The sequence below is a fragment of the Ursus americanus genome, chromosome 32 (genome assembly GCF_024610735.1).
Source record: "Ursus americanus isolate L20-20 chromosome 32, mUrsAme1.1.p, whole genome shotgun sequence".
NCBI classification, from domain to species: domain Eukaryota; kingdom Metazoa; phylum Chordata; class Mammalia; order Carnivora; family Ursidae; genus Ursus; species Ursus americanus.
Genome location: NC_142158.1, coordinates 27,047,517 through 27,058,517, shown reverse-complemented (window position 1 = coordinate 27,058,517; position 11,001 = coordinate 27,047,517). Strand labels below are relative to the sequence as shown.

Below are 11,001 nucleotides of genomic sequence, written 5' to 3'. Positions count from 1 at the left end.
GTGCCGGCTGCTGCTTGCGGCCTTGGGCGGGCATGAGTAGAGGGGCCAGGGGCTGCCGGTGCTGCGCCCCCCCCCCCCGCCCAGGCCTCCCTCCCCCTCCACTGAGTCCCGCTTAGGTTAATTATAACTCTGACCTAAGTGCCCTGTGACGCCACACCGCAGCGGCCCTACGGAGACCCAGCAACCAGGCAGGGGAGAGGCCTGGAGAGGGGACTCAGACTTTCTGTATGTACGGGGGTATGGGGGGGTATCAGTCTGGGGGTGGGGAAGGGGGGTTCTAGGGGAGCAGCCTCAGCCCGTCTCCTGCAGGTGTCTGTCCCTATTAGCCTGATAAGGCCCTCAAGTTATCTGGGCAACAGAGGGGAGAGGGGGGAAGCCAGCTTGTGACCCGTCAGGTGCTCGAGGCAAAGCAGGTGCCCAGGGAGACAAACAGCCGGACTCACCCTGGATTTGCAGCTGCTTCCTACCCTTGAGAGCCTCTGTCCCCCAGGTCCATGTCCCAGCCATGCTCCCAGCAGACGTGCCCCTCTCCCACCTGAGTCCGTCCGTGCTGCTGCTGCTGCTGCTGTTGCCCCCCGCATCCTCCTTCTTCCCCAACATCTGGAGCCTCCTGGCTGCCCCGGGCTCCGTCACCCACCAGGACCTGACCGAGGAGGCGGCCCTCAACGTCACCCTGCAGCTCTTCCTGGAGCAGCCGCCCCCAGGTCGGCCCCCACTTCGTCTTGAGGACTTCCTGGTGAGCGTCCCCAGGTCCTGTCTCAGCTGGATTCCCCAGTTGCCTGGACTTCTACTCCCTGAGGGCCCTGCTTGCCAAGAGAAGGGACATCCCCACTAACTCGCCTCCCCACCTCTACCCCCTGCAATGACAATAGCTAAGAGTCCTGGTCCTGAAATCAAGAATCCCCACCCCTTAGAAAGGTCCAGAATTGCCCCTCCCTTTTAGGACCCAGCTCCCTTGTGGGGCCCAGTACTCTCAATTCCTGGCACACCTAACCCGAGTGACAGTTGCCGAGGAAATGCGGGCAATGGTCCAATCCCAGGGGCCCCTGTCCCCTAACCTCTCTCCAGGGCCGCACCCTCCTTGCCGACGACCTCTTTGCTGCCTACTTTGGACCTGGGTTTCCTTCCCGGCGGTTCCGAGCAGCCTTAGGTGAGGTGTCTCGTGCCAACGCAGCCCAGGACTTCCTGCCAACATCCAGGAATGACCCCGACCTGCACTTTGATGCCGAGCGGCTGGGCCAGGGGCGCACGCGCCTGGTAGGGGCTCTCCGGGAGGCCCTGGTGGCGGCCAGAGCCCTGGAGCACACCCTGGCCCGCCAGCGCCTGGGGGCCGCGCTCCATGCTTTGCAGGTGAGAACAGCCTGAAATGGTCAAGGGGTCTTCACTCCAGCTCTTCCCATCCCCCAGACAGAGGCTTCCTCACAGTGCCTCCTTGATCACACCTCTCCCTGCTCCAGAAGGGATGGGGCACTGCTTGCCAAAGCCCTGAGGCTGGTCCCTCGTCCCTGCCCCCCCTCCAGCCGGCAGCAGCTCGGCAGGAGAGAAGAGGGAAGCGAGAGGTCTGAGGTGGGCCGGGGGATCCGGGCGAGATGGGAGGAGACGCTGGGAGACTCCCACTTGGGGAAAGCTCCCTCCTAGGCAACAGGCAGAGGGCGTGGAGGGCACGTGGGGTATCTGACAGCGGCAGCAGCGGGGGTAAGAGGAGGCATTCCAGATGGAGAACTCCAAGGAGTGGGAGCAAGGGCTGGGGATTGTGACGACAGTCCCCTCTGCCCCCTCCCCCCAGGATTTCTACAGTCACAGCAACTGGGTGGAACTGGGGCAGCAGCAGCCACACCCTCACCTCCTCTGGCCAAGGCAGGAGCTCCGGAGCCTGGCACAAGGTACCACCATGACCCTGGGGCTGGGGGAAACCCACAGAGCCGCGTCCTGTCAGCCTACCCAGCCGCTGTCACATCCTCAGGTCACATAGGATGTGAGGTTGCTTCTCCTCTGGAACGACCCGTGAAGTCCCCCAGCCCAGCCAAAGGCCAGGTCACTTAGATAGCTTCCCCAAGGTCACACAGGGGAGGATAGAGCCAGGACCAAGGTCTGCAGACCTCAGTTGAGTCCTCTTTCATGTGGCTTCCTCCACCAACATGGCATGGAGCATACAGTCCCTCTTCCTTTCACCTAACTATGACCAGAAGCTGCCTCCTGCCCACTACAAGTTGGCTCGTGTCCGCAGCTCACAGAGGGCTCAGTCCCTGCAGTACTGCTTCCCACGCTTCTGGGTTTCCTAGCACAGTCCCCGTCTCAAACACTCAGTCTCATCACCAGACGATCTCCAGGTTTTTGTTCAGAAAGCCTAGAAGGGTACATATGGGCTTTGGCCAACTGGGGGGAAAGCCAAAGTTTGGATGGATGGGGATAAAGGTCAGTGGTGGCAGAATCCTGGGCTCTAGACCCCTGTCCTCTCTTCCCAGTGGGCGATCCTACCTGCTCTGATTGTGAGGAGTTGAGCTGCCCCGGGAATTTGCTGGGCTTTACACTCCTCACGTCTGGCTACTTTGGAACTCATCCCTCCAAACCTCCAGGTACCAGGCAGAAGTAAGGGGAGAAAGTCCTTTCCCTTCCCCTGGCCCTCTTCCTGGGGACCTCAGAACTGTAGGCCCTTGTCCCATTTCCTGGGAAATGGCATTGCATCCTGGAAAAAGGCGAGGATGTTGGGAACTGTCGGGTAGGGGAAGATCTTCTCACTCAGCCGGTGAGACTTCTCCGTTACCCAGCGGCAGCTTTGGGGGGCTGACTGGAGGGATCAGGGGATCCACCGTGTACTGTGATGACTGACCCCTCCAGATTTACTCCAGATTTGCCCTCCACAAAACATCATCTTTCTTGCTGATCCTTTGCTGAAGACTGAGAGATCAGGCAAGTCAAAGAGGGCCTCGTTTTCTTAGGAGGCAGTGGCTTGTTTACTTTCATCCTCCAGATCTCTTTCCCCAACCCAGGGAAGTGTAGCCATGGGGGCCGTTTTGACCGGAGCAGCTCCCAGCCACCGCGGGGAGGCATCAACAAGGATAGCACGTCCCCGGGCTTCTCTCCCCACCACACGCTGCACCTCCAGGCGGCAAAACTGGCCCTTCTGGCCTCCGTCGAGGCCTTCGGTCTCCTGAGAAACCGCCTGGGAGACAAGGGTTTCTCCAGGTGAGTGGCCTCTGTGAGATGCACTCCTTAACGGACGTGTGCTCCTGGGGGACCTGAGTGAACAGGGGCTGGGGACAAACGTGCAGACTCTTCCCTGGGTCTCCGGCCTGCTCCCCAGACTGCTGGACATCAGCCCGGCCTCCAGCCTGAGCTTCGTCCTGGACACCACGGGCAGCATGGGTGAGGAGATCAATGCTGCCAAAATCCAGGCTCGCCACATTGTGGGACAGCGACGGGGCAGCCCCATGGAGCCTGTCCACTACGTCCTCGTGCCTTTCCATGATCCAGGTAACCGGTCTGGCGAGGATAGTGGAAGGAAGGGAAGTCCAGGGCAAGGGGTGAATGCCACTGATGGGGATGTGGGCCTCATGGCTCCACTTCCTCAACAAAATGGTGACGCTTCCTGTGGTTGAGTCTTTTGTGGTACCTGTGTGCATATAGGAAACCATCGGCCACTCTGCTGTTTCCAAAACAGTAGCACTTTCCACATGAGGGTAATCGCGGTCCGTGCTTAGGCAGGGGCCTCTGCTTCCATGCTAATCAGCCATTCTCAATTCTCTCCATTTCCTGTAGCCGGAGGTTTGATGAGGACGTGGGCTGGTGGGTGCAGGCCCCCATGAAGCCTCTGAGACAGCTAGTTATAGTGTATTTCCTTCCCCCACTGAACTGGAAGTCAGTCCATCTGACCTGGGCCGACCAGTCACTGTGCATCGTTAGGCTGATCATTTAGCCTTTTTGGCCTCAATTTCATCATCCATAAAATGGGTCAGTACTTGTCTTATCCTGCCTATCTCCTAGGGTTGAAATGACCATCCAATAAAATACCCATAGGACTGAGGATTCCCTACGGGCAGGAGTTGAGTCCGATTTGCCTGCATAAATCTTACAGTAGCTGGCATTTAATAGGGGTTTAACACATATTTGATGATGTTTTGAATAATTAAGAATTTAGCACTTATTATGGGTCAAAGCACTATTCTAAAATTTACAAAATCAACTCATTTAGTCCTAATGACACTCTGAGGTAAGTACTGTTATTTTTCTGGCTTTTCTGGTGAGGAAACTGAGGCCCCAGGTGTTTTTCATACACACATACCCAATAGAGGCCCACTCAGGACCACAGGAGATGCTGCCATTTTGCTAAGGAAATGAGGTCCACTTTCCCCCCAAGGGTAACTAGCCTTTGCCCTTGCCCTGCCCATATAAATATATGGGAATATTGTTATTTCAATACTTGTTCACCCCTGGAGCACAGCAGGCCTCTTGACCGGGGAGGTGGTCCTGGGTAGGGAGCGATAAGGGACCCCTCTCCTCACTCACCTCAACCTCCTTTCTGCCTCCCCAGGGTTTGGCCCTGTCTTTACAACCAGTGACCCTGACAGCTTCTGGCAACAACTCAATGAGATCCATGCCTTGGGGGGTGGAGATGAGCCTGAAATGTGCCTGTCAGCCCTGGAGGTCTGCCCTCCCCCTCCCCTTCTTCTCCCTCCCTTTCCAGGTCCCACCACCAAGGGGAACGAGAGCCTTCCTGGGACCTCCACCTCCCACCCCACCTTCAGAGCCTAGTCCCCCTAGCTTTCCTCCAGGGTTCCAGGGTCCTGTTTCCTTCAGTTCTCTCCTCCCTGGTTCTACCCATTACCCCGCTGCTGCCATTTGTAATAGCAGTGCTGTCGCTCTCTGCCAGCTGGCTCTGCTGCACACCCCTCCACGCTCCGACATCTTTGTCTTCACTGACGCCTCCCCCAAGGACGCCATTCTCACCAACCGCGTGGAATCCCTGACTCAGGAGCGGCACTGCAGAGTGAGCACAGCTGATGGGAGGCCCGACGTAGCCACCCAGGGATGCGGGGAACCCCGTGACGACAGTCTCATAAAGAGCATCGCCCCACACTCTGGTGGCTGAACCAGCCTTGGCCTGGGGCGGGAGAAGCAGACAATGGGTATAACGTTTCCGGATCCCTTCTCTGATGCTGAATTCATATTCGAACCTGTTGCCAACAAGCCACTTGAAGAACTGGAGAACTAGTTGCCAACAATCCGCTATGTGGGTGACATATGGTGACAGTTACAAGGGAGTGGCAACGACTAAGTGAAGGCCTAGGGGCTGTGTCACTGGGAGACCCCGCAGCGGCAGTCAGAGGGCAGACAGGGACCTCGCCACTAGTCATCAGCTCTGCATCACTTGGGCACGGGAGACCCCCATTTACAGCGGTAGACAGCACTGGGAGTACTCAAGTACTGGCCTCTCTTCTGGTCACAGGTGACGTTCCTGGTGACTGAAGACCCATCGAGGCTTCAGGGCCGAGCTCGGCGTGAGGTCTTATCCCCTCTGCGTTTTGAGCCCTATGAAGCAGTGGCCTTGGCCTCAGGAGGAGAGGTCATCTTCACCAAAGACCAGCACATTCAGGATGTGGCCGCCATTGTTGGGGACAGCATGGCTGACCTGGTGAGTAAGTATGGGCACCAGAGGGGCTAATTCTTTCAGCTGAGAACTACGGGTGTGGGTGACACAGCCTTTCTCTTTCTCATAGGTTAATGGTTTAATCCTGCAGTCAGAGGGTGGGAAAGGAAGTTTCTCTCCCCCTGAGATCCATGGCTACCCACCTTCCACATAGCTCCTTCCCTATGAGTACTGCCCCCTGTCCCCCAACCTTGGCCTCCAGTAGTCTGTCCTCAGGGCTACCACAGGAAGTCCTGCCATCTTTTAAGGAGGGGCAAGAAGCGATTGCCTCACCCTCAGTCCCTTGCCTCTACTTTGTCATTGACCGTAACTCCATCCCTGGTCCTGTGCCCCTCTCTATCACGGGCCTCCCTTCTCATGTGTGACTTAGTTTCTTCCTGTCTCCACACTTCTCCTGTCTTTGTTCCCACCTCGTTTACTGCTTAATCTTCTCCCCCATTTTGTTAGGTTACCCTTCCCCTGGAACCTCCCGCTGTGGTGTCTGGGAGGCCGCTCGTGTTCAGGGTGGATGCGCTGCTCCAGAGGGTCACGGTTCGGATCCACAGGGAGGTCAGCAGCTTCTGGATCAGGAACCCTGCAGGTACTTCCCCGTGTGTGTCTCGGGGCAGAGGGAAGAATGGAGGAGGATGAAGGGTGACGTACTAAGGGACGGGAATTGTCTCACGTGCCAATCTCGTGCTCTCCTACTCCCATCAGGGGTCTCCCAGGGCCAGGAGGAAGGCGAGGGGCCTCTAGGTCACACGCGCCGCTTTGGGCAGTTCTGGATAGTTACCATGCATGACCCCCCCCAGACAGGGACCTGGGAGATCCACGTCACAGCTGAGGGCACGCCCCGGGTGAGAGTGCAAGGTAAGGGGGGAGGTGTTCCTGGGAAGGGAAGGCTGCAGAGCTCAGAGAGCACGACCAGTCACATTCATCTCAGGAAGTTCTCTGATTGCCTTGGCCGTCCTCAGCTCAGACATCCCTGGACTTCCTCTTCTACTTTGGGATTCCCATGGAGGATGGCCCCCACCCTGGCCTCTACCCCCTCACTCAGCCAGTTGCAGGTATATCTACCCGCCCCGCCACCCCAACTTGTCCATTATTATTTTTTAAAAGATTTTATTTATTTGAGAGAGAGAGAGCACGTGCAAGAGAGAGCACAAGCAGGGGGAGCAGCAGAAGGAAAGGGAGCAGCAGACTCCCCGCTGAGCATGGAGCCCGATGCAGGCCGGATCCCAGGACCTTGGGATCATGACCCGAGCTGAAGGCAGATGCTTAATTGACCGAGCCATCCAGCGCCCCCGTTATATATGTTATATATAATTATCTATTTAATTTTTTGTGAGTTTTAACATATCTAATGGAGTGCGCTGAACTCCATCATACACACAGCCGGATGGGTTTCGTATAGTTGCACCCATGTAACCACCTGTCAGTTCAAGATTTAGAACGTTTCCAGCATCCCCAAATCTCTCCTGACCCTGCCCAACAATATCCCTCAGAGGTAGCCCCTTTTCTCCATCCGTTCTCCCCAGGAATAACCCTGATTCCAAACACCATTCGTCTTTTTCTCTCTGTCTCCGACTGTCCTGCGGACCATCGTTCTCCCCTCCCGTCCCCTGTCCCAGGCCTCCAGACCCAGCTGCTGGTAGAGGTGACAGGGCTGGGCTCCAGACGCAAGCCCGGAGATCCTTGGCCGCATTTCTCCCACGTGGTCCTTCGAGGGGTCCCGGAGGGTGCCGAGCGGGGCCGGGTGCCTCTGGAGCCCCTGGGACCGCGGGAGCGAGGTCTCCTCGCCGCCTCGCTCCCGCCCGCGCTTCTGTCCACCGCGGGACCCTTCTCTCTGGAGTTGATCGGCCGGGACGGAGAGGGGCGGCGCCTGCACCGAGCGGCCCCCCAGCCCTGCACCGTGCTCCCGGTCCTGCTGGAGGTGAGACGCCAGGGGAAGGTGCGCCTGCGGCCGGCCAGAGAGAGCTGCAGCCGCGGCTCCTGCCCTGACCCGCCTCCTCCGCAGCTCGGCGGCTCCCCGGGCTTCCTGGCCCCCGGCAGCAGGGCCCTGCTCAGCGTCCGCGTCGCCAGCTTCTCGGGTCCTCAGGATCTCGACCTTAGGACGTCTGTCAGCCCCAGCTTCCCTCTCACCTCCAACCTCTCCAGGTACAGCCCCCGAGCCCTGCTGCTCAGTTCTGGCCCACCTTTTGGCTCCCGGGCGTGGGGGCTTCTGGTGCCTTAAGCCCCTCCTCCCCTCCCGAAGCGGCTTGGCTCGGCCCCTCGGCCCCTCGGCTCTCAGCTCTTCAGCTCGCGGGCCCTCAGCGCGGTGAATGTGTCCACTTGGCAGGGTTCGCCTGGAACCGAATGAGACCGCCTGGGGACGCCTATGGTTGGATGTCCCGGACTCAGCCGCGCCAGACTCCGTGGTGGCGGTGACTGTGACCGCGACAGGTCGAGAGGCCAGCCCAGTGCCCCCGACCCACGCCTTCCTCCGACTCCTGGTGCTGGGCCCGGCCCTGCAGGTGAGGCACCCCCACTTCCCATCGCAGGCCACGCAGGGTCAGGAGAGGTCGCTGTAGGCTTAATTTGGGTACGGACACCCTGACAGTCTCTCCCCCTTCTCCCCAGGACCCGCTGGCCGCCCCTGCCCACTCATCTGGCCCCATCCTCTCCGCAACCAGCCCGGCCTCCACTTGGGTGACTTGGGGAAGGGGCGGGGGAGGGCGAGTGGGCAACCCCTGGTGGGGCACAGTTGGAGGGGTGCTGCTCCTGGGCCTGGCCTCCTGGTGACACAGGAGGGATGGGTCTCCAGAGCTATTTTCAATCTTGCCCCGTTGGTGAGAAGGTGACATGGGCCTGGGGACCCCACCTCTCCCAGCTGCGATGGAGGTTTTCCTTCTCATGCACTTGTCCCTCTCTTTCTTAGTGAGATTGGGACAGAGGACAATGGATTTTCCCACAGTGCGCTTTCTCTAACCCCGGTGGGAACCAAACCAAATACCTCTTTTTGGAGAACGTTCGTTCCCATCTCTCCACAGCATCTCTTTACTCCACTACTCATTCACGCTTTCCCAAGCTCAGGTAGAAGGAGAGGTGCATGGGGAGGAGACTACGCTTGGGAGTGGGGTTTATTTATAGAACTGTTCTTATTTGAAATTCTGAGGAAGCTCCTATTTTATTTTTGTATTTAAAGTTGAAGGACAGTTTCAATAAACATGTCTTCTCTAGAGAGGGATTTCAAAGAAAGATCATTTATGCATATCATATAAGGGAGACTGAGGGCATAAGACAGCGAGAAGATGAAATGGAAGTTTTCAGTTGCAGAGAAGAAACTTTACACCAAGATGTTTGGACTTCAGTTGACCCATGACCTGGAGCCATTTATCTGTTAAGAGGCAGAATGAGGAGACTGGGGGTTCTGACTCAGCCTCCCCCCTCACCAAATGAGGAAACCCAGAGGAGGCTTTACACACGGGTTGGGCCCTGCTGCATCTTGGGGCAGCCCGGCTGAGCGGTCTTCCATTTTGGCTGAATGCTTCCCTTCTGCTGCCTTGACAACTCCTGCAGAAGAGGAGAGAAACAGTGTGGGCATCTGTGCTCCCCCTCCCCCAAGGGGCCAGGGCTTCCGCCCTCCCCCCCCCACTCCCCTACAGTTTACCTGTTGCTGCTGTAAGTTCTGCTTCCTTGGCCTTCCCTTCCAGTCCTGGGCAACACAGGAATTAGCCTTATTTAAGGCATGTGGGGAGAACTGGGGGGAGGAGGGCGAGATTTGCTTTTTTCTGTGAAACCAGTGTTGATCCCGAGTCCCCTCTCTACCCGCACTTCCCAAAAATCTAAAGGAAAAACAATAAACTCACCTTCTCCTGAATCAGATTCTGCAAACACATGTTCACCTTTTGAATCTGGGCTAACTGGGGGCCACGAGGCTCTGAGTGTAAATCTGTTAGAAAATTCTAGAGGAGGAGTTGGAGGCTGAACAATATGGTGAAAACGTGAGATCCATCTGCCACTCTTATCTGACACCACAGGCCATACATCTTCTCCATCTGGATCCCCCTCAAGGCAGGTGGAAAAATCTGATATTCTCCACTCCCATCTCTTTAACAATCCAGTTCCTCCACTCCCCCCCCCGCCATAGCACAGTACCCCTTTCCTTATTCTGTATGGATCCTCCCTGTCTAGTCCTGACCCATTGGAATAATCCAGGCCACTGCCCCATCTCAATGGAGTGATCCAAGCCATGTCCCTCTGAATGGAATGCAGAGGGCCTCCTCCAACCCCAACAATGAACACCAACCTAACACGTGGTGGCATCCAGTCATTACAATGCTGCTTCCAATTCACATCCCTGCCCGTTAACTCTTCCCTTTCCAGGGTGGTGTCGGGCTGCGTCCACATGTCCCTGCTCCCCCACACCGCACAGCAGCCCCGTACCTCACCAAGAGCCCCTAGATGCAGCTGTCGTTGCTGTGCCTCCCTGAGACGGCCCTCAAACCAGGCCCGGCCATGCCCCAGCAGCTCCAGCCCCTGCCACAGGGCATCCTGCTCCCTCTCCAGAGCCTGCATCCTCTGCAGCTGGAAGGCAAGAAGCAGACGCTGGCTTGCTCCACAGCAGGGCTCTGGGCCGCCGCCCTTCTCTCAACCCTTGGTTGGGTTCGCCGTCTGGTCACTGAGTGTGAGCCCAGACTGACCGCTGAGCACCTGGAGGTGAAGGAGCACCAGGGAGAAGACTTACGGGCCCTCAAAATTGAGTGGAAATATAGGGGCAGATCCAGGGATGGGCTTCCCTGGGGCCTCTTGCTGGACTAATACTCACCCAGAGGAAGAAGCTCCGGGCCCCTGGGTCTCGGCGGCTTGTCCCCAGTGGCAGCAGCAGCACCGTGTAGGGAGCCCGGACCCCGGGCGGCCCACCGGGACCCTGGCTCCCCATGGCTCTGAGGTGGGAAGGGTGGAGCCACGCCCACTGGTGCCAGGGCTGGTCCCTCCCCTTCCCTCCTGCCTCGTGTCAGTCCTGCCTTGTTTTTCAGCCTCCCCAGCCCTTTCTGCTGTGTCTGAGGCTGGGGTGTTCCTGCTTAGGGGAAAGACCGTCTCTGTTGGGCTTCTCGGTCTTCTCATCTGCTTTTGTAGGGTCTGTTGAAAAGGCTGGTTCTCATGACGTCCTCCGGGGTGGAACCCAGGTGTCTTCGTACAGCAGTGTCACTGTGTATGTGTGTGTGTAAGCGGATTTATTTTTAGTAATCTCTACGCCCAACGTGTGGCTTGAACCCATGACCCCAAGATTAAGAGTCGCACTCTCCCGACTGCACCAGCCAGGCACCCCAGGTCCCTGTGTTTTTAATGAGGCAGGGCAGGCCCCTCTGTGGACTTCGCTTGGTGTTTTATCT

At 57.7% G+C, this 11,001-nt stretch overlaps 2 protein-coding genes across 8 annotated transcripts; one reads left to right on the top strand and one right to left on the bottom strand.

The window, feature by feature from the left end:
- VWA7 (von Willebrand factor A domain containing 7) lies at nt 1–9,490 on the top strand. 6 transcript variants are annotated; one of them, XM_045795636.2, is made up of 17 exons: nt 3–188; nt 491–736; nt 1,069–1,350; nt 1,787–1,883; nt 2,466–2,576; nt 2,940–3,186; nt 3,305–3,474; nt 4,532–4,644; nt 4,871–4,987; nt 5,447–5,632; nt 6,095–6,227; nt 6,344–6,496; nt 6,601–6,693; nt 7,258–7,559; nt 7,644–7,783; nt 7,965–8,139; nt 8,246–9,490. In XM_045795636.2, exons 2-17 carry the CDS (start codon nt 506–508, stop codon nt 8,405–8,407), a joined length of 2,712 nt encoding a protein of 903 aa, XP_045651592.2. In that variant the 5' UTR covers nt 3–188; nt 491–505; the 3' UTR covers nt 8,408–9,490. The 6 variants fall into 6 exon arrangements, with proteins under 6 accessions (XP_087714061.1, XP_087714060.1, XP_087714063.1 ...); XM_045795637.2 differs by having other exon boundaries at nt 5–188; nt 2,991–3,186; XM_087857935.1 differs by lacking the exon at nt 6,344–6,496 and having other exon boundaries at nt 1–188.
- SAPCD1 (suppressor APC domain containing 1) lies at nt 9,054–10,846 on the bottom strand. 2 transcript variants are annotated; one of them, XM_045795640.2, is made up of 5 exons: nt 10,434–10,846; nt 10,052–10,192; nt 9,475–9,570; nt 9,276–9,365; nt 9,083–9,178 (listed from the first exon to the last, which is right to left on the bottom strand). In XM_045795640.2, exons 1-5 carry the CDS (start codon nt 10,545–10,547, stop codon nt 9,083–9,085), a joined length of 537 nt encoding a protein of 178 aa, XP_045651596.1. In that variant the 5' UTR covers nt 10,548–10,846. The 2 variants fall into 2 exon arrangements, with proteins under 2 accessions (XP_087714086.1, XP_045651596.1); XM_087857960.1 differs by having other exon boundaries at nt 9,054–9,365; nt 10,434–10,845.
- Between the last annotated feature and the right edge of the window lie 155 nt (nt 10,847–11,001).

Excerpts from the sequence above, each read along its gene's own strand:
- VWA7 (XM_045795636.2), top strand. The coding sequence starts at position 506 with ATGCTCCCAGCAGACGTGCCCCTCTCCCACCTGAGTCCGTCCGTGCTG. Across the intron at positions 6,694-7,257 it reads CCTCACTCAGCCAGTTGCAG|GCCTCCAGACCCAGCTGCTG; the intron begins GTATATCTACCC and ends CCCCTGTCCCAG. Across the intron at positions 8,140-8,245 it reads TGCTGGGCCCGGCCCTGCAG|GACCCGCTGGCCGCCCCTGC; the intron begins GTGAGGCACCCC and ends CCTTCTCCCCAG.
- SAPCD1 (XM_087857960.1), bottom strand. The coding sequence starts at position 10,547 with ATGGGGAGCCAGGGTCCCGGTGGGCCGCCCGGGGTCCGGGCTCCCTAC. Across the intron at positions 10,193-10,433 it reads CCCGGAGCTTCTTCCTCTGG|CTGCAGAGGATGCAGGCTCT; the intron begins GTGAGTATTAGT and ends CTTGCCTTCCAG. Across the intron at positions 9,366-9,474 it reads AGAATCTGATTCAGGAGAAG|TTCTCCCCACATGCCTTAAA; the intron begins GTGAGTTTATTG and ends TCCTCCCCCCAG.